The sequence below is a fragment of the Oncorhynchus mykiss genome, chromosome 2 (genome assembly GCF_013265735.2).
Source record: "Oncorhynchus mykiss isolate Arlee chromosome 2, USDA_OmykA_1.1, whole genome shotgun sequence".
NCBI lineage: Eukaryota > Metazoa > Chordata > Actinopteri > Salmoniformes > Salmonidae > Oncorhynchus > Oncorhynchus mykiss.
In genome coordinates, this window is record NC_048566.1 from 4,420,001 (window position 1) to 4,443,470 (window position 23,470).

General features: G+C 43.4%; 1 protein-coding gene across 5 annotated transcripts in view; it reads left to right on the forward strand.

Annotated features, from left to right (window-relative positions):
- Window positions 1–23,470, forward strand: part of col14a1a (collagen, type XIV, alpha 1a) — a 244,399-nt gene that overhangs the window by 92,018 nt on the left and 128,911 nt on the right. For all 5 annotated transcript variants that reach the window (XM_036935521.1, XM_036935515.1, XM_036935520.1 and 2 more), the window contains 4 exons: window positions 1,058–1,200; window positions 5,724–5,856; window positions 9,209–9,331; window positions 11,746–11,895. In XM_036935521.1, coding sequence (XP_036791416.1) covers window positions 1,058–1,200; window positions 5,724–5,856; window positions 9,209–9,331; window positions 11,746–11,895 — 549 coding nt within the window. The remainder of the gene's footprint in view (window positions 1–1,057; window positions 1,201–5,723; window positions 5,857–9,208; window positions 9,332–11,745; window positions 11,896–23,470) is intronic.

Below are 23,470 nucleotides of genomic sequence, written 5' to 3' on the forward strand. Positions count from 1 at the left end.
AGAGTTATTCCTGGTGGACATTTAATCTCTTCTACCTGGGTTATATCTCATAGCTAGGGCTCAGAGTTATTCCTGGTGGACATTTAGTCTCTTCTACCTGGGTTATATCTCATAGCTAGGGCTCAGAGTTATTCCTGGTGGACATTTAGTCTCTTCTACCTGGGTTATATCTCATAGCTAGGGCTCAGAGTTATTCCTGGTGGACATTTAGTCTCTTCTAGCTGGGTTATATCTCATAGATACAGCTCAGAGTTATTCCTGGTGGACATTTAGTCTCTTCTACCTGGGTTATATCTCATATCTAGGGCTCAGTTATTCCTGGTGGACATTTAGTCTCTTCTAGCTGGGTTATATCTCATAGCTACAGCTCAGAGTTATTCCTGGTGGACATTTAGTCTCTTCTACCTGGGTTATATCTCATAGCTACAGCTCAGAGTTATTCCTGGTCAGGTAATGTGGTCAGGAAAACATCCATCCCTAAGAGTGTTATCTCTTCTACCTGGGTTATATCTCATAGCTACAGCTCAGAGTTATTCCTGGTCAGGTAATGTGGTCAGGAAAACATCCATCCCTAAGAGTGTTATCTCTTCTACCTGGGTTATATCTCATAGCTACAGCTCAGAGTTATTCCTGGTCAGGTAATGTGGTCAGGAAAACACCCTAAGAGTGTTATCTCTTCTACCTGGGTTATATCTCATAGCTACAGCTCAGAGTTATTCCTGGTCAGGTAATGTGGTCAGGAAAACACCCTAAGAGTGTTATCTCTTCGGCAGGGTTTGCTTTGCTTTGGTTTAGAAGGACTTGTTACTTGATCACGCTGGTATAAAATGACAGACTACTCCTGGTTAACAAAGATGTGATTATCGACTGCATTGTGTTGCTAAATTGCATGGTGCAGAATATCATGATTGTAATTGCATGTGTTGACGATGAGTCATTTCATGTTGTGTGAACTCAATCAGGTCTGTTGTCCAAGCTTGTTATCAGCTAACTGGCCTGGTCAAAAGGATTCAATAAGTCGATACATGAATATCTCTGTGTTACCTGTCCCCTCCAGTAGTGCGTCAGGCGGTGAGAGGCCTGCAGGTCCAAGAGGAGACCACCTACAGCCTGGAGGTGTCATGGCAGCTGGAGGATCCTAAGGTGGACCAGTACAGAGTCACCTACGTCAGCCTCACAGGAGACCGCAACGAGGAGTCAGTGAGTTTGGAGCTCGTTTAGAGGCAGAGACCGGCTATTTCTGAAGAAGAGTTTACTTTCAGTGATCATGATATGTGGCGTACTGATTGTAAGTCACTCCTTATTCTCACTGGTCACACCGTCCTGCACCTTAGCAGTTGGTTGTACGCTAGGTTGTCAGTGAGTATAGAGAGAACTCACAGAGTTACCAGGCGTCTTAATGTCCGGATGGTTTGGGCAGACATAGACTGTACGTAGAGTGTATCACAGAGGGGAAGTTCAGAGGTCATTTTCCTATGCGTGTGAGGTAGGTAGATCACTCTGTGTAACTCAGCTCTATTCAGAAACCAAGCATCTTACTTTGATGGTTTGGCACCACACAATGAAACTCATCTCAGGGAGGTTAGATCCTGATGACAGGACACGTTCTGTAGCTGTCCCCATCCAGGGGTTAAATCCTGATGACAGGACACGTTCTGTAGCTGTCCCCATCCAGGGGTTAAATCCTGATGACAGGACACGTTCTGTAGCTGTCCCCATCCAGGGGTTAAATCCTGATGACAGGACACGTTCTGTAGCTGTCCCCATCCAGGGGTTAAATCCTGATGACAGGACACGTTCTGTAGCTGTCCCCATCCAGGGGTTAAATCCTGATGACAGGACACGTTCTGTAGCTGTCCTCATCCAGGGGTTAAATCCTGATGACAGGGCACGTTCTGTAGCTGTCCCCATCCAGGGGTTAGATCCTGATGACAGGACACGTTCTGTAGCTGTCCTCATCCAGGGGTTAAATCCTGATGACAGGACACGTTCTGTAGCTGTCCCCATCCAGGGATTAAATCCTGATGACAGGACACGTTCTGTAGCTGTCCCCATCCAGGGGTTAAATCCTGATCTAAATGTGTAATTACTGCTGAGCATGTCTAATTTGTGTATCAGTGTGGAATTAACTGGCTGACACAGTCACAGTGCTGTTTGAAAGGAACCAGATAAATTATTACCCATGCTCCTTTGGGCTCTCTGGAACCTAATGAAAGTCTTTGATTATTTGATCATGGTGGCTTAGTCACTGAACTAATTCCTGTAAGGCACAGAAATTGAGACACATTCACTGATTAGTTTGACACACTGCATGGATGCATAATATCTATCTACACTCTTAGAGAAAAAAAAGGGTTCTACCTGGAGCCAAAAGGGTTCTACCTGGAGCCAAAAGGGTTCTACCTGGAACCAAAAGGGTTCTACCTTGAGCCAAAAGGGTTCTACCTGGAGCCAAAAGGGTTCTACCTGGAACCAAAAGGGTTCTACATGGAGCCAAAAGGTTCTACATGGAACCAAAAGGGTTCTACCCAGAGCCAAAAGGGTTCTACCTGGAACAAAAAGGGTTCTACATGGAGCCAAAAGGGTTGTACCTATTGGGACAGTCTTAGAACCCTTTAAGGTTCTAGATAGTCTCTTTTTTTCTCAGATTGTTTTCTGAAAAGACACCTCCAATTTGAAATGTGGTTGACAAACTTGTGGAAGTCATTGTTGTCCTTTCAGTTGTCCTGTTTTGTTGATCCTAAAAGTTGCCGATTAAGAACAGATACGTTTGGAATGTAAATCCTGGGTTTTGACTGTTCTTCAGACTAAGCATTGACAACTTAACCCTTCTCTGTTATGTATATGCCCTTCACAAAAAGGCAATTTGTAGACAATGCATAGAATGGATAGACAATGAGTGGGTGGTAGAATGATAGAAACAATAGACTGGTACATAGGGAAGCATATGTGTGGAGACAACGAAGAATGGGGTGGCAGACAGCCTAGCGGTTGAGATTATGTGCCAGTAACCGAAAGGTCACTGGTTCAAATCCCGGAGCCAACTAGGTAAAAAATATGTCGATGTGCCCTTGAGCAAGGCACTTAACCCTCATTGCTCCTGTAAGTCGCTCTGGATAAGAACGGCTGATAGATGAGTAAAATGTAGGTAGTTTTTCCAAAGTATTCTTCACCTAGTATGTAAGATAGTCTTCATCTGACTGGAGTTTTTTTAAATGTTTTTATCTCCCTGCTCAAATTCAATAGAATCACACCATTTTATTCTCCAGTGTGTTCAATAGAATCACACCATTTTATTATTCAGTGTGTTCAATAGAATCACACCATTTTATTATTCAGTGTGTTCAATAGAATCACACCATTTTATTATTCAGTGTGTTCAATAGAATCACACCATTTTATTATCCACTGTGTTCAATAGAATCACACGTTTTTATTCTCCAGTGTGTTCAATAGAATCACACCATTTTATTCTCCAGTGTGTTCAATAGAATCACACCATTTTATTCTCCAGTGTGTTCAATAGAATCACACCATTTTATTCTCCAGTGTGTTCAATAGAATCACACCATTTTATTATTCAGTGTGTTCAATAGAATCACACCATTTTATTATTCAGTGTGTTCAATAGAATCACACCATTTTATTATTCAGTGTGTTCAATAGAATCACACCATTTTATTATCCACTGTGTTCAATAGAATCACACGTTTTTATTCTCCAGTGTGTTCAATAGAATCACACCATTTTATTCTCCAGTGTGTTCAATAGAATCACACCATTTTATTCTCCAGTGTGTTCAATAGAATCACACCATTTTATTATCCAGTGTGTTCAATAGAATCACACCATTTTATTCTCCAGTGTGTTCAATAGAATCACACCATTTTATTCTCCAGTGTGTTCAATAGAATCACAGTGTGTTGACTCATTTGTACGATGAGAAAAATGATTAGTTTGTAGCCCCTTCCACCTCTCTGCGACCAACCTCCACAGAGCCCTATGGGGCCAAGGGACTCTACAGTGATTCAGCACTTAAACCCTCTATCTATTCTTTGTCCTTCACTCGTATTTTAATTTCCACCTGGGACCTCTGCATCTCCCCGGCTCCTGCTGTGTTGGGGAAGATAGAGGGGACGGAGCAACGTGGAAGAACTTCCATTATCTTTTCAACAAGCATTTAGGTCACTGAGGAACAAATGGAACACACTGACTGCACCCCATACGGCACTCTGTTCCTTATATAGGGCCCATAGGGTTCTGGTCAAATGTAGTGCACTACATAGGGAATAGGGTCCCCATAGGGCTCTGGTCAAAAGCAGTGCACTACATAGGGAACAGGGTGTCATTTGGGACACATCCATAAAAAGTTTTTTTCACGTTTTTTTTCTGAAGAATCCCAATTACCCCACAGACTGAAGTAGAGACCTGTGAGGACATGCTCCTTAGAGAGAACGGTTGGGACTTTCAGATCGTTTAGTTTTGGGCTGAGTCAAGCCAACTCCCCTGGCAGGTCTGTTTCAGCACCACGTGTCTATTGGACAGCTCCGCTAATCAGAGTTGTTGTGCAGGAGTCGGGACAGTTCAGCTCTGGTGTGGGGTCTGACAGGGCAGGAGATGGGATGGAGGATAGGGATGGGGTTTGGGTTTAGCCTCTCACTCCTCTGCATGTGAGGATATGGCTTCTTAGAGAGGACATTTAGGAACGTTCACTTTGGGCTCGAACCAACTACTTGGCAGTTCCGATTTAAACACCACATGCCTGGTGGACAGTCCATTTCCAGGGTATGGGGCTTGACACTTCACAAGATGGGATCAAAAAAGAAAAGCCCAGACCGACCAGGGAAGATGGATCATAGAGGACTTGTAAAACAGTTTATACGGTGAGGCTATCTATCATACAAGATCTAATTCCAAGTAATGATACTATAATATTATTAATTTTACATAGTTGTACCTTCTCAGGGAACTTTTTACCATTTCAAACCCTTTTTTTTTGTGTTGGTAACATCCTTTGGGAACTTCCTTTTTAAATCCTATTTGTAACTGTGGTCTAAGAGTCTAATGAGGGACCAGAACAGCGTGATACTACTAATCTGCTGATGATTATGCAGAGAGGTAATATCATGCTAACTCTGTTTGTGTCCCAAATGGAAGCCCATTCCCTATATGAGTGCACTATTTTAGGAACAGGAACCCTATGGGCCCTGGTCAAAAGTAGTGCACTAAATAGGGAATAGGGTGCGATTTGGGAATTTTCATTAGATGTTCATCTTTCTTGTCGTTACCAACATATCAGGGTTTAACTGTCTTGTCGTTGAGGAAAATTTTGTTAATGAGAAAGAAAAAATGGAAGAATAGAGCAGTGAAAATGTTTGGAAAGAACTTCAGACCACGTATCAGCCTCGTACCCAAAGCCAAGTGTCAGTTCAGCCACCGGCCACTGTGGGAACTGGCCAATCAACAGGCTAGATGAGACGTTACCATGTTTGATTAATGACGTGTCGGTAGCAGTGAAATAAGACACACTTGGAGGTCAGATAGATTTCTGAGGAGAAACCCTCGCTTATGCTCTCACACGCACGCACGCACACACGCACACACACACACACACACACACACACACACACACACACACACACACACACACACACACACACACACACACACACACACACACACACTCTGACTGTGTAACACTATGTCTAATCTCTACCCGCCAGGTCCTGGTGCCTGGGCAGCAGACCACAGTCCTTCTCCAGCCTCTGCTGTCTGACACAGAGCACAAGGTGACGGTCACCCCAGTCTACACAGATGGACAGGACGGCATCAGTGTTTCTTCTGTGGGCAGAACATGTGAGTACAGCCTTCCTTGTGGATGGTTCTATGAAGCTGGTCTTGTAGCTGGTGTGATGACTGGGGTTTACACCTGGCTCTATTGTGGGGGGTGTATGGTAAATGCTATGATACAATTCAAGCTCTATATTGAGCTCTACTTACCTATTTCTATATATACATCAAAACTATGACAGAACACATATGGAATTCATGTAGTAACCAAAAAAAGAAGTGTTAAACAAATCAAAATATATTTTATATTTGAGATTCTTCAAAGTGGCCACCCTTTGCCTTGATGACGGCTTTGCACACTCTTGGTATTCTCTCAACCAGCTTCACGAGTTAGTCACCTGGAAGTGTTGAGTTGTTCTTGCCATAATATGGACTTGGTATTTTACCAAATAGGGCTCTCTTCTGTATACCACCTCTACTTTGTCACAACACAACTGATTCCACAAATGAACTTTTAACAAGGCAATCCTGTTAATTGAAATGCATTCCAGGTGACTACCTCATGAAGCTGGTTGAGAGAATTCCAAGAGTGTGCAAAGCTGTCATCAAGGCAAAGGGTAGCTACTTTGAAGAAACTCAAATGTGTTGGGTTACTACATGATTCCATATGTGTTATTTCATAGTTTTGATGTCTTTACTATTATTCTACAATGTGGAAAATAGTAAAACCAATGAAAACCCATGGATGAGTAGATGTGAGTAGTACTGTTTATATATATATGTATGTATGTATGTCTGTCTGTGTCTGTGTGTGTGTGTGTGTGTGTGTGTGTGTGTGTGTGTGTGTGTGTGTGTGTGTGTGTGTGTGTGTGTGTGTGTGTGAGTGTGTGTGTGTGTGTGTGTGTGTGTGCATATATATATATATATACGTGATAATTTTATTTTGACACAGCAAATACTTAAAAGCCCATGTGGGCGGGGCATCCTGATGATGCATGACTCCATGTGGGGGTGGCATCCTGATGATGCATGACTCCATGTGGGCGGGGCATCCTTAAGATGCATGACTCCATGTGGGCGGGGCATCATGATGATGCATGACTCCATGTGGGCGGGATACCTTGAAGATGCATGACTCCAAGTGGGCGTGGCATCCTGAAGATGCATGACTCCATGTGGGCGGGGCATCCTGATGATGCATGACTCCATGTGGGCGGGGCACCTTGAAGATGCATGCCTCCAAGTGGGCGGGGCATCATGAAGATGCATGCCTCCAAGTGGGCGGGGCATCATGAAGATGTATGACTCCATGTGGGCGGGGCATCCTGAAGATGCATGACACTGTAATAAATCAAATCAAAATCAAATGGTAGGCATTTGGTTGAGGAAAGTTATCCATCTAGATACCAATCCCACTAAGTTCAGTGAACCTCCTCTGTCAGACGAGTAACAGCAGGTGGAAAATGTTCCCAGTGTGTCGGTTCCCTGTCGTCACCCTCTGAGGACGCTGTAAATGGACAGAAATTATTGATCATGTCCATTAATAAGCTTAATGAAAGCCATTCATAATCACACAGTCAGTCTGTTCTCAGTCATGAGCCACTGAAACACTTCCTCATGCTGTAATTGATTATATACACTCAGCTCAACATCATTGTCTGAATGATTAAACACTCTACCAATAGCAAGCTGGTGATGCGTCCAAAACGGTATCCTATTCACTACATCAGTCAGCTGGTGGACCGCGGGTCGGACCCGGACACAGAACGGGGTCAATACGGACCGAGGCCCAGATCCGGACACAGAACGGGGTCAATACGGACCGCGGGCCGGACCCGGACACAGAACGGGGTCAATACGGACCGAGGCCCAGATCCGGACACAGAACGGGGTCAATACGGACCGCGGGCCGGACCCGGACACAGAACGGGGTCAATACGGACCGCGGCCCAGATCAGGATACAGAACGGGGTCAATACGGACCGAGGGCCCCGACTAAAAATAAATAAATAAACATTTGTTTGGTGTTCGACTCCTGGTATCATTATGAACACACGTAAGACATGGAAAATGTGGAGAAATGCAGGAAGTTAGCTTTAAAACGGCTACATTTTCCCTTGGCTCCGTGGTATAATGTGGAGAAATGCAGGAAATTCACTTTAAAACTGCAACGTTTTCTCTCTGCCAACAAGAAGGGTGTGTGAACAGAGTGAACTGTTTAGGGTTGCATGGGTTGCTAGGTGGGGGGGTTTGTTACAACGCTGACAAATGACAATATCCATCCGGATCTTTGTCACCTAACAAATCCGTGTGACCAGACCGTCTCAAGTTGTACTCGTGTACCGCGGCCCGGCCCGTAAGGCTCAGACCAACAGTAGTGCAGTCTATAGGGATAGGGGTGCTTTTTCAAACTAGGATTGTCTCCTCTTTAAAATGTAAATGAAAATGCCACAGTGAATATAAGTCAAATGTGTTTTTAAAGTAGAGAGCAGAGAGAGTACAGTCCCTTTGGCTTTGGCTAGCTTGTATTCCAAATGAAACCCCAAACCTTGTAAAAACACAATAGTTCATAAATCACACATACATATGACTTTAATAACTCTCAGCGTTTTGGATGGATGGAATCTGTGGTTTGCATATTGGTGCAATACCATAACAATTGACTGCAGCCTAACGGCGTACCGTAAAACACAGTGTATAAGTGACAGATTCTCTAGCAATCTTTTTGAACGGCATCTTCACCATTTTACCGTAAACCACAGTGTATAAGTGACAGTTTCTCTGCCAATCATCTTCACCATTTTACCGTAAACCACAGTGTATAAGTGACAGTTTCTCTGCCAATCATCTTCACCATTTTACCGTAAGCCACAGTGTATAAGTGACAGTTTCTCTACCAATCATCTTCCCCATTTTACCGTAAACCACAGTGTATAAGTGACAGTTTCTTTACCAATCATCTTCACCATTTTACCATAAACCGCAGTGTATAAGTGACAGTTTCTCTACCAATCATCTTCACCATTTTACCGTAAACCACAGTGTATAAGTGACAGTTTCTCTGCCAATCATCTTCACCATTTTACCATAAACCACAGTGTATAAGTGACAGTTTCTCTACCAATCATCTTCACCATTTTACCGTAAACCACAGTGTATAAGTGACAGTTTCTCTGCCAATCATCTTCACCATTTTACCGTAAACCACAGTGTATAAGTGACAGTTTCTATGCCAATCATCTTCACCATTTTACCATAAACCACAGTGTATAAGTGACAGTTTCTCTGCCAATCATCTTCACCATTTTACCGTAAACCACAGTGTATAAGTGACAGTTTCTCTGCCAATCATCTTCACCATTTTACCGTAAACCACAGTGTATAAGTGACAGTTTCTCTACTACTCTTGTTTTGTCAGTGCCCCTCTCGGCGCCTAGCAACCTGAGGGTGTCTGAGGAGTGGTTCAGTCGCTTCCGCATCACCTGGGACACGCCTCCTTCTCCCACCTTGGGCTTCAGGGTAGTCTACCAACCCACCTCTGGTACGTACACACCTGTTACAATACACACGTCACAATACACACCTGTTACAATACACCTGTTACAATACACACCTGTTACAATGCACACCTGTTACAATACACACCTGTTACAATACACACCTGTTACAATACACCTGTTACAATACACACCTGTTACAATACACCTGTTACAATACACCTGTTACAATACACACCTGTTACAATACACACCTGTTACAATACACCTGTTACAATACACCTGTTACAATACACACCTGTTACAATACACACGTCACAATACACACCTGTTACAATACACACCTGTTACAATACACACCTGTTACAATACACACATGTTATGATACACACCTGCTACAATACACACCTGTTACAATACACCTGTTACAATACACACCTGTTACAATACACACCTGTTACAATACACACCTCTCTCGTCTCAATCTTTTAAACACCATTATTCAGTCTGCCATCTCAGACAGTCTTTTAAACACCATTATTCAGTCTGCCGTCTCAGACAGTCTTTTAAACACCATTATTCAGTCTGCCGTCTCAGACAGTCTTTTAAACACCATTATTCAGTCTGCCCTCTCAGACAGTCTTTTAAACACCATTATTCAGTCTGCCATCTCAGACAGTCTTTTAAACACCATTATTCATTCTGCCGTCTCAGTCTGCCGTCTCATTATTCAGTCTGCCGTCTCAGACAGTCTTTTAAACACCATTATTCAGTCTGCCATCTCAGACAGTCTTTTCAACACCATTATTCAGTCTGCCGTCTCAGACAGTCTTTTAAACACCATTATTCAGTCTGCCGTCTCAGACAGTCTTTTAAACACCATTATTCAGTCTGCCGTCTCAGACAGTCTTTTAAACACCATTATTCAGTCTGCCGTCTCAGACAGTCTTTTAAACACCATTATTCAGTCTGCCCTCTCAGTCATTGTAAACAGAAGGCTTGATGTGGGTGTAACACAGCGTGTGGGGAAATATCCCTCAGCTTTGTTTCCTACTTGGAGAAACTACATGAGAAACAGAAAGAAGAAAGAGTCTGTGGATGTGTTCCAAATGGAAACCTGGTCCCTATGTAGTGCACTACTTTTGACCAGAGCCCTATGGGGACCCTATTCCCTATATAGTGCACTACTTTTGACCAGAGCCCTATGGGAACCCTATTCCCTATGTAGTGCACTACTTTTGACAAGAATCCAAAGAGCTCCGGTCAAAAGTAGTGCACTACATAGGGGATTGGTTGCCATTTGGGTTGCATTCTGTGACTGTGTGAGTCTCTGCTTTCTATTAGAAGCTCTTTAAACTGTCCTGTGGTCTGGAGAAATGGGTCCTCCACCTAGATTGAATACCCTGCCCAGTGGTCCAGAGAAATCTGTCCTCCACCTAGATTTAATACCTTGCCCTGTGGTTCAGAGAAATGGGTCCTCCACCTAGATTTAATACCTTGTCCTGTGGTCCAGTGAAATGGGTCCTCCACCTAGATTTAATACCTTGTCCTGTGGTCCAGAGAAATCTGTCCTCCACCTAGATTTAATACCTTGCCCTGTGGTTCAGAGAAATGGGTCCTCCACCTAGATTTAATACCTTGCCCTGTGGTTCAGAGAAATGGGTCCTCCACCTAGATTTAATACCTTGCCCTGTGGTTCAGAGAAATGGGTCCTCCACCTAGATTTAATACCTTGCCCTGTGGTCCAGTGAAATGGGTCCTCCACCTAGATTTAATACCCTGCCCTGTGGTCCAGAGAAATGGGTCCTCCACCTAGATTTAATACCCTGTCCTGTGGTCCAGAGAAATGGGTCCTCCACCTAGATTGAATACCCTGCCCTGTGGTCCAGAGAAATGGGTCCTCCACCTAGATTGAATACCCTGTCCTGTGGTCTAGAGAAATGGGTCCTCCACCTAGATTGAATACCCTGCCCTGTGGTCCAGAGAAATGGGTCCTCCACCTAGATTGAATACCCTGTCCTGTGGTCTAGAGAAATGGGTCCTCCACCTAGATTGAATACCCTGCCCTGTGGTCTAGAGAAATGGGTCCTCCACCTAGATTGAATACCCTGCCATGTGGTCTAGAGAAATGGGTTATCCACCTAGATTGAATGCCTTCTACAACAGGAGGAATAGGGGGCTCTGCCTCAGTCTGTTAGTGGAGAGGTGCTTACTCTCACTACAATACATGTTCCCTGCCCTTCTTCCCTTCTCTCTGCCTGCGCCTCCCTTCCTCATTGTCCAGACTGCCCTCAAATACATTTGGTTGGAACTTCAGGTGCAACATGATGTGTGTGTGTGTGTGTGTGTGTGTGTGTGTGTGTGTGTGTGTGTGTGTGTGTGTGTGTGTGTGTGTCTGTGTGTCTGTGTGTCTGTGTGTCTATGCGTGTTGCTGAGCTAGTCTCTGTGTTTCCTACAGTGCCAGGGTCAGCTCTGGAGACCTTTGTGGGAGACGACGTCAACACCATGCTGATCCTGAACCTGCAAAGTGACACTGAGTACACTGTGAAGGTCATCTCTTCCTACACCACGGGATCCAGCCAGCCTCTCCAGGGCACCGCCAAGACATGTAATATATTGGCTCTATTGGTCAGGTTGTGTGTGTGTGTGCGTGTGTGTGTGTGTGTGTGTGGCTGGCGCTCTGTGTGTGTGTGTGTTGCTGACCCTGTATGTGTTTGTGTGTGTTGCTGGCGCTGTGTGTGTGTGTGTGTGTGTGTGTTGCTGGCGCTGTGTGTGTGTGTTGCTGACCCTGTATGTGTGTGTGTGTGTGTTGCTGGCGCTGTGTGTGTGTGTGTGTTGCTGACCCTGTGTGTGTTTGTGTGCGTGTGTGTTGCTGGCGCTGTGTGTGTGTGTGTGTGTCATCACCTCTTACACCACAGGATCCAGCCAACCCCCCCCCCCCCCCCCCCCCCACACACACACACACCATCACTACATGTTAGGGCTGGTGAATGGTGTTCAGGGAGTTCAGGTAGACTCCTGTTGCAGTTCCAGTTCAAGACCACAACAAAGGGAACCTCAGGGTCAGGACTCTTCCAACTGCCAATACCAAGCAGCCACGCTGGATGCCATGTTAAACGCTTGTTCTCAAAGTGAAGTACACCACATGACTAAAAGTATGTGGACACCCGCTTGTTGAACATCTCATTCCAAAATCATGGGCATATTAATATGGAGTTGGTCTTGCCTTTGCTGCTATAACAGCCTCCACCTCTTCTGGGAAGGCTTTCCACTAGATGTTGGAACATTGCTGCGGGGACTTGCTTCCATTCAGCCACAAGAGCATTAGTGAGGTCGGGCACTGAAGTTGGGCGATTAGGCCTGGCTTGCAGTCGGCGTTCCAATTAATCCCAAAGGTGTTCGATGGGGTTAAAGTCAGGGCACTGTGCAGGCCAGTCCAGTTCTTCCACACCGACCTCGACAAACCAGTTCTGTATGGACCTCGCTTTGTGCACTGGGGCATTGTCATGCTGAAACAAGAAAGGGCCTTCCCCAAACTGTTGCCTCAAAGCTGGAAGCACCAAATCATCTAGAATGTAATGTATGCTGTTGCGTTAACATTTCCCTTCACTGGAACTAAGAGGCCCGAACCATGAAGAACAGCCCCAGACCATTATTCCTCCTCCACCAAACTTTACAGTTGGCACTATGCATTGGGGCAGGTCCACATACTTGTGTATATATATGGCGGTGAGCCGACGCTTGGCATTGCACATGGAGATCTTAGGCTTGTGTGCGGCTGCTCTGCCATGGAAACCCATTTCATGAAGATCCCGACGAACAGTTATTGTGCCCGACGTTGCTTCCAGAGGCAGTTTGGAACTCGGTAGTGAGTGTTGCAACCGAGGACAAGCGATTTTTACTCGCTACACGTTTCAGCACTCGGTGATCCCGTTCTGTGAGCTTGTGTGGCCTACCACTTTGTGGCTGAGCCGTTGTTGCTCCTAGACGTTTCCTCTTCACAATAACAGCACAAACAGTTGACCGGGGGCAGCTCTAACAGGGCAGAAATTTGACGAACTGACTTGTTGGAAAAGTGGCATCCTATAACAGTGCTACTTTGAAAGTCACTGAGCTCTTCAGTAAAGCCATTATACTGCCAGTGTTTGTCTATGGAGATTGCATGGCAGCGTGCTGAATGTAATACACCTGTCAGCAATGGGTGTGGCTAAAATAGCCAAATCCACTCATTTGAAGGTGTCCACATACTTTTGTATGTGTAGTGTATGTCTGCTCCTCTGAACCAGTTTGTAAAGATACATGTTATTAATCCCCATGATGCAAAGCGCATGGAGATGAAGCTTTAAGGAAGCGTAATACATAGCTTTTGTATTCTGTTTGCATTACATTATGCTGATAACATCAGATTCCCTTTTGTTTTGTTGAAGAGGATTTCACCACCCTGACGGACGGCTGAGAATATCAACATTCAGGCAGACAGTCGAGGAAATGTACACCCGTTTGCATATAAATGTGATATCAGCAGGTGCGTCGTGAAATAATACCTGCTTTGTTGGAGCTTTTCTCATCAAAAGTAAAATAGATTGTCTTTTTCATAAAGTCCGTCTGGCTGTCGGCAGAGCGTCACGTCAGCGTCCCGCTGTGTGACGACCTGAGGAGAGCTGCGTTCTCATTGGATCTCAGTCAGATGAGACGTTCCAGAGACACACGGTAATATAATATCTCTTCTCAACTGGCAGAACCAGGACATACTGCCAATCCATAATGGGAAGCTGGACCCAGAGCAATATATATATAAATGTATTTATATATATTTTCTTCATTTAACCTAGCAAGTCAGTTAAGAACAAATTCTTATTTACAATGACGGCCTAGGCCGGCCAAACCTGGACTAAGCTGGGCCAATTGTGAGCCACCCTATGGGACTCCCAATCATGGCCGGATGTGATACAGCCTGGATTCGAACCAGGGACTGTATTGACGCCTCTTGCAGTGCCTTAGACCGCTGCGCCACTCGGGAGCCCAATACGTCTACAGTTGGATACATATTATACATGTACAATGAATGACTGAATGGCTGACTGAATTAATGAGTGGATGGATGAATGAGTAAATGAATAATGCATGAATTGATATATCCTGAGCATTGAATGTATGCAGCTCATCTCTGTGTGGCTATAAGTGCCCCCCCCCACCCCGCCCCCCTCAGCCCACCCCACCCCGCCCCCCAACCCCCCCAACCCCCCCCCCACCGCTGTACAAGGCAGCTATTCCATTATAGAGAGGGGAATTTAAGTCGTGACACAAATGCCTTATGATGCGTTGCAGTCTCTCTTTCAACCCCAAACACACTGTACAGTAGTTCATCTCCTCACGCTGGCCGTATAATTACATCTGCATACGCACCACCAAGATCCCTATCAATATTTTATGCGTTGTCAGTTTGACCTTTAAATAATTAAATGCACAAATAGCTCAATTTTACCTGGTTTTGACTCTTGTCTTCCGTAGGTTTGTGCCCCTGGTGCTGCAGAGTGGCTGTCTGTCCATGCATACATACAGCTCATTAATAAGGCTCGTAATAAGGAAGTTAAAGACTGTGTCACAAACTGCCCTCTATTCCCTTTATAGTGCTCCCATAGTGCTCTGGTCTCAAACTGCACCCTATTCCCTATATAGTGCTCCCATAGGACTCTGGTCTCAACCTGTTCCCTATGCCCTATATAGTGTTCCCATAGGACTCTGGTCTCAAACTGTTCCCTATATAGTGCTCCCATAGGGCTCTGGTCTCAAACGGTTCCCTATTCCCTATATAGTGCTCCCATAGGGCGCTGGTCTCAAACTGTTCCCTATATAGTGCTCCCATAGGGCTCTGGTCTCAAACTGTTCCCTATTCCCTATATAGTGCTCCCATAGGGCTCTGGTCTCAAACTGTTCCCTATGCCCTATATAGTGCTCCCATAGGACTCTGGTCTCAAACTGTTCCCTATTCCCTATATAGTGCTCCCATAGGACTCTGGTCTCAAACTGTTCCCTATGCCCTACATAGTGCTCCCATAGGACTCTGGTCTCAAACTGTTCCCTATGCCCTATATAGTGCTCCCATAGGGCTCTGGTCTCAAACTGTTCCCTATTCCCTATATAGTGCTCCCATAGGACTCTGGTCTCAAACTGTTCCCTATGCCCTATATAGTGCTCCCATAGGACTCTGGTCTCAAACAGTTCCCTATTCCCTATATAGTGCTCCCATAGGACTCTGGTCTCAAACTGTTCCCTATTCCCTATATAGTGCTCCCATAGGACTCTGGTCTCAAACAGTTCCCTATTCCCTATATAGTGCTCCCATAGGGCTCTGGTCTCAAACAGTTCCCTATTCCCTATATAGTGCTCCCATAGGACTCTGGTCTCAAACTGTTCCCTATTCCCTATATAGTGCTCCCATAGGACTCTGGTCTCAAACTGTTCTCTATTCCCTATATAGTGCTCCCATAGGGCTCTGGTCTCAAACTGTTCCCTATTCCCTATATAGTGCTCCCATAGGACTCTGGTCTCAAACGGTTCCCTATTCCCTATATAGTGCTCCCATAGGACTCTGGTCTCAAACTGTTCCCTATGCCCTATATAGTGCTCCCATAGGGCTCTGGTCTCAAACTGTTCCCTATTCCCTATATAGTGCTCCCATAGGACTCTGGTCTCAAACGGTTCCCTAGAGTAGTGCACTCTATAGGGGGTAGGATGCTATTTAGGACAAATCCAAAGGCTGTCACATCCATTATCCACAAGGAGGAGAGATGATTCAGCTGCCGTGTGTTGTCATGACTTTCCCTCTCGGGAGGCGGGTAACAAACTATAGATATAGCAGTTGTAGAATGTGAATACGATGTGTACGGGGGATGTGTCATGATCTCACAGTTGTGTCATAGCTCTTTGATGTTCTGGGTGTTTTACATGTTGTCGTTCCGTTCTAGCAGTTCGTATGGTGCTTGCGTCAGATTGTTTAGCTGTGTGATTCATTGACATTTTTCGTTGAAAAGTGTAAAGTGTAAGTCAGATGGAAACAACTTCTGCTCCTCTAAAATGAAACCAGGAGTAATCATTTTAAAAGATTAGTTTTGTTGTTACAGCTTTTGTTTTTCAGAACATGTTTGTTGTTGTTGTTGTTGTACGGAACAGAGAGACTGTTTACACTCTTTCAACTGTTTACGGTTCCTAATAGCTTTCATAAAGATTGGAGAATAGATTCTAACTTATTGCTCTCTTATCAACACGTCATATACGATTTAATCACTAAGATTAATAGCCTTTCTTTTCTTTGACAACAAATGGGAGTTGGATAGGACTCAGAAGTTGGACATTAGTTCATATGGATTCTTCCCATACATCAGAATGAGTTGTTTATTGGAGTGGATGAAATGAATTCCTTAAAGACACACGTGCCCAAACAGCTGGATTGATTGTGTTTCATTAGGACACGTTATCAATACTATCAACATCCTGGTCTTTACCTGTCAATACGATTAGCTAGGTTGACAGGTTGCAATTCTCCATCAGCTGTTGGCTTCAGTTCCTTCATGATGTGACTGTAGATGTGGTGGGGTCATGTTACTGTAGATAGTGATGTGGTGGGGTCATGATACAGTAGATAGTGATGTGGTGGGGTCATGATACTGTATATAGTGATGTGGTGGGGTCATGATACTGTATATAGTGATGTGGTGGGGTCATGATACTGTAGATAGTGATGTGGTGGGGTCATGTTACTGTATATAGTGATGTGGTGGGGTCATGATACTGTATATAGTGATGTGGTGGGGTCATGATACTGTAGATAGTGATGTGGTGGGGTCATGTTACTGTAGATAGTGATGTGGTGGGGTCATGATACTGTAGATAGTGATGTGGTGGGGTCATGTTACTGTAGATAGTGATGTGGTGGGGTCATGTTACTGTAGATAGTGATGTGGTGGGGTCATGATACTGTATATAGTGATGTGGTGGGGTCATGATACAGTAGATAGTGATGTGGTGGGGTCATGATACAGTAGATAGTGATGTGGTGGGGTCATGATACTGTATATAGTGATGTGGTGGGGTCATGATACTGTATATAGTGATGTGGTGGGGTCATGTTACTGTAGATAGTGATGTGGTGGGGTCATGATACTGTATATAGTGATGTGGTGGGGTCATGATACTGTATATAGTGATGTGGTGGGGTCATGTTACTGTAGATAGTGATGTGGTGGGGTCATGATACTGTATATAGTGATGTGGTGGGGTCATGATACTGTATATAGTGATGTGGTGGGGTCATGTTACTGTATATAGTGATGTGGTGGGGTCATGATACTGTATATAGTGATGTGGTGGGGTCATGTTACTGTAGATAGTGATGTGGTGGGGTCATGTTACTGTATATAGTGATGTGGTGGGGTCATGATACAGTAGATAGTGATGTGGTGGGGTCATGTTACTGTATATAGTGATGTGGTGGGGTCATGATACTGTAGATAGTGATGTGGTGGGGTCATGATACTGTATATAGTGATGTGGTGGGGTCATGATACAGTAGATAGTGATGTGGTGGGGTCATGATACAGTAGATAGTGATGTGGTGGGGTCATGATACTGTATATAGTGATGTGGTGGGGTCATGATACAGTAGATAGTGATGTGGTGGGGTCATGATACTGTATATAGTGATGTGGTGGGGTCATGATACTGTATATAGTGATGTGGTGGGGTCATGATACTGTATATAGTGATGTGGTGGGGTCATGATACTGTATATAGTGATGTGGTGGGGTCATGATACTGTAGATAGTGATGTGGTGGGGTCATGATACTGTATATAGTGATGTGGTGGGGTCATGATACTGTATATAGTGATGTGGTGGGGTCATGATACTGTAGATAGTGATGTGGTGGGGTCATGTTACTGTAGATAGTGATGTGGTGGGGTCATGATACTGTATATAGTGATGTGGTGGGGTCATGATACAGTAGATAGTGATGTGGTGGGGTCATGATACAGTAGATAGTGATGTGGTGGGGTCATGATACTGTATATAGTGATGTGGTGGGGTCATGTTACTGTATATAGTGATGTGGTGGGGTCATGATACAGTAGATAGTGATGTGGTGGGGTCATGATACTGTATATAGTGATGTGGTGGGGTCATGATACTGTAGATAGTGATGTGGTGGGGTCATGATACTGTATATAGTGATGTGGTGGGGTCATGATACAGTAGATAGTGATGTGGTGGGGTCATGATACTGTATATAGTGATGTGGTGGGGTCATGTTACTGTATATAGTGATGTGGTGGGGTCATGATACAGTAGATAGTGATGTGGTGGGGTCATGATACTGTATATAGTGATGTGGTGGGGTCATGATACAGTAGATAGTGATGTGGTGGGGTCATGATACTGTATATAGTGATGTGGTGGGGTCATGTTACTGTATATAGTGATGTGGTGGGGTCATGATACTGTATATAGTGATGTGGTGGGGTCATGATACTGTATATAGTGATGTGGTGGGGTCATGATACAGTAGATAGTGATGTGGTGGGGTCATGATACTGTATATAGTGATGTGGTGGGGTCATGATACAGTAGATAGTGATGTGGTGGGGTCATGTTACTGTATATAGTGATGTGGTGGGGTCATGTTACTGTATATAGTGATGTGGTGGGGTCATGTTACTGTAGATAGTGATGTGGTGGGGTCATGATACAGTAGATAGTGATTTGGTGGGGTCATGTTACTGTATATAGTGATGTGGTGGGGTCATGATACTGTATATAGTGATGTGGTGGGGTCATGATACTGTAGATAGTGATGTGGTGGGGTCATGTTACTGTAGATAGTGATGTGGTGGGGTCATGTTACTGTAGATAGTGATGTGGTGGGGTCATGATACAGTAGATAGTGATGTGGTGGGGTCATGATACTGTATATAGTGATGTGGTGGGGTCATGATACTGTAGATAGTGAAGTGGTGGGGTCATGATACAGTAGATAGTGATGTGGTGGGGTCATGATACTGTAGATAGTGATGTGGTGGGGTCATGTTACTGTAGATAGTGATGTGGTGGGGTCATGATACAGTAGATAGTGATGTGGTGGGGTCATGATACTGTATATAGTGATGTGGTGGGGTCATGATACAGTAGATAGTGATGTGGTGGGGTCATGATACTGTAGATAGTGATGTGGTGGGGTCATGTTACTGTAGATAGTGATGTGGTGGGGTCATGATACAGTATATAGTGATGTGGTGGGGTCATGATACAGTAGATAGTGATGTGGTGGGGTCATGATACTGTATATAGTGATGTGGTGGGGTCATGATACTGTAGATAGTGATGTGGTGGGGTCATGATACAGTAGATAGTGATGTGGTGGGGTCATGATACTGTATATAGTGATGTGGTGGGGTCATGATACTGTAGATAGTGATGTGGTGGGGTCATGATACTGTATATAGTGATGTGGTGGGGTCATGTTACTGTAGATAGTGATGTGGTGGGGTCATGATACAGTAGATAGTGATGTGGTGGGGTCATGATACTGTATATAGTGATGTGGTGGGGTCATGATACAGTAGATAGTGATGTGGTGGGGTCATGATACTGTATATAGTGATGTGGTGGGGTCATGATACTGTAGATAGTGATGTGGTGGGGTCATGTTACTGTATATAGTGATGTGGTGGGGTCATGATACTGTAGATAGTGATGTGGTGGGGTCATGATACTGTAGATAGTGATGTGGTGGGGTCATGATACTGTAGATAGTGATGTGGTGGGGTCATGTTACTGTATATAGTGATGTGGTGGGGTCATGATACTGTAGATAGTGATGTGGTGGGGTCATGTTACTGTATATAGTGATGTGGTGGGGTCATGATACTGTAGATAGTGATGTGGTGGGGTCATGATACTGTAGATAGTGATGTGGTGGGGTCATGATACAGTAGATAGTGATGTGGTGGGGTCATGTTACTGTAGATAGTGATGTGGTGGGGTCATGATACAGTAGATAGTGATGTGGTGGGGTCATGATACTGTATATAGTGATGTGGTGGGGTCATGATACTGTATATAGTGATGTGGTGGGGTCATGATACAGTAGATAGTGATGTGGTGGGGTCATGATACAGTAGATAGTGATGTGGTGGGGTCATGATACTGTATATAGTGATGTGGTGGGGTCATGATACAGTAGATAGTGATGTGGTGGGGTCATGATACTGTAGATAGTGATGTGGTGGGGTCATGATACTGTATATAGTGATGTGGTGGGGTCATGTTACTGTAGATAGTGATGTGGTGGGGTCATGATACTGTATATAGTGATGTGGTGGGGTCATGTTACTGTAGATAGTGATGTGGTGGGGTCATGATACTGTATATAGTGATGTGGTGGGGTCATGATACAGTAGATAGTGATGTGGTGGGGTCATGTTACTGTATATAGTGATGTGGTGGGGTCATGATACAGTAGATAGTGATGTGGTGGGGTCATGATACAGTAGATAGTGATGTGGTGGGGTCATGATACTGTATATAGTGATGTGGTGGGGTCATGATACAGTAGATAGTGATGTGGTGGGGTCATGATACTGTATATAGTGATGTGGTGGGGTCATGTTACTGTATATAGTGATGTGGTGGGGTCATGATACAGTAGATAGTGATGTGGTGGGGTCATGATACTGTATATAGTGATGTGGTGGGGTCATGATACTGTATATAGTGATGTGGTGGGGTCATGATACTGTAGATAGTGATGTGGTGGGGTCATGATACAGTAGATAGTGATGTGGTGGGGTCATGATACAGTAGATAGTGATGTGGTGGGGTCATGATACTGTATATAGTGATGTGGTGGGGTCATGATACTGTATATAGTGATGTGGTGGGGTCATGATACTGTATATAGTGATGTGGTGGGGTCATGATACAGTAGATAGTGATGTGGTGGGGTCATGATACTGTAGATAGTGATGTGGTGGGGTCATGATACTGTATATAGTGATGTGGTGGGGTCATGTTACTGTAGATAGTGATGTGGTGGGGTCATGATACTGTATATAGTGATGTGGTGGGGTCATGATACAGTAGATAGTGATGTGGTGGGGTCATGTTACTGTATATAGTGATGTGGTGGGGTCATGATACTGTATATAGTGATGTGGTGGGGTCATGTTACTGTAGATAGTGATGTGGTGGGGTCATGATACAGTAGATAGTGATGTGGTGGGGTCATGATACTGTATATAGTGATGTGGTGGGGTCATGTTACTGTATATAGTGATGTGGTGGGGTCATGTTACTGTATATAGTGATGTGGTGGGGTCATGATACTGTAGATAGTGATGTGGTTTTATAGTGATAGTGTTTTGATGTGATAGTGATTTGATGTGATAGTGATTTGATGTGATAGTGATTTGATGTGATTGTGATGTGATAGTGATTTGATGTGATAGTGATTTGATGTGATAGTGATAGTGATGTGATAGTGATTTGATGTGATGTGATAGTGATGTGATAGTGATTGTGATGTGATAGTGATTGTGATGTGATAGCGATTGTGATGTGATAGTGATTTGATGTGATAGTGATGTGATAGTGATTGTGATGTGATAGTGATTGTGATGTGATAGTGATTTGATGTGATAGTGATTTGATAGTGATTTGATGTGATAGTGATTGTGATGTGATAGTGATTTGATGTGATAGTGATTTGATAGTGATTTGATGTGATAGTGATTTGATGTGATAGTGATTTGATGTGATAGTGATTGTGATGTGATAGTGATTTGATGTGATAGTGATTTGATAGTGATTTGATGTGATAGTGATTTGATGTGATAGTGATTTGATGTGATAGTGATTGTGATGTGATAGTGATTTGATGTGATAGTGATTTGATAGTGATTTGATGTGATAGTGATTTGATGTGATAGTGATTTGATGTGATAGTGATTTGATGTGTTTGATGTGATAGTGTTTTGATGTGATAGTGATTTGATGTGATAGTGATTTGATGTGATTGATGTGATAGTGATTTGATGTGATAGTTATTTGATGTGATAGTGATTTGATGTGATAGTGATTGATGTGATAGTGATTTGATGTGATAGTGATTTGATGTGATAGTGATTTGATGTGATAGTGATTTGATGTGATTTGATGTGATAGTGATTTGATGTGATAGTGATGTGATAGTGATTTGATGTGATAGTGATTTGATGTGATAGTGATTTGATGTGATAGTGATTGATGTGATAGTGATTTGATGTGATAGTGATTTGATGTGATAGTGATTTGATGTGATAGTGATTTGATGTGATTTGATGTGATAGTTATTTGATGTGATAGTGATTTGATGTGTTTGATGTGATAGTGATTTGATGTGATAGTGATTTGATGTGATAGTGATTTGATGTGTTTGATGTGATAGTGTTTTGATGTGATAGTGATTTGATGTGATAGTGATTTGATGTGATTGATGTGATAGTGATTTGATGTGATAGTGATTTGATGTGATAGTGATTTGATGTGATAGTGATTGATGTGATAGTGATTTGATGTGATAGTGATTTGATGTGATAGTGATTTGATGTGATAGTGATTTGATGTGATAGTGATTTGATGTGATAGTGATTTGATGTGATAGTGATTGATGTGATAGTGATTTGATGTGATAGTGATTTGATTTGATAGTGATTTGATGTGATAGTGATTTGATCTGATAGTGATTTGATGTGATAGTGATTTGATCTGATAGTGTTTTGATGTGATAGTGATTTGATGTGATAGTGATTTGATGTGATAGTGATTTGATGTGATAGTGATTTGATGTGATAGTGATTTGATCTGATAGTGTTTTGATGTGATAGTGATTTGATCTGATAGTGTTTTGATGTGATAGTGATTTGATGTGATAGTGATTTGATCTGATAGTGTTTTGATGTGATAGTGATTTGATCTGATAGTGATTTGATGTGATAGTGATTTGATCTGATAGTGTTTTGATGTGATAGTGATTTGATGTGATAGTGATTTGATGTGATAGTGATTTGATGTGATAGTGATTTGATGTGATAGTGATTTGATAGTGATTTGATGTGTTTGATGTGATAGTGATTTGATTTGATAGTTATT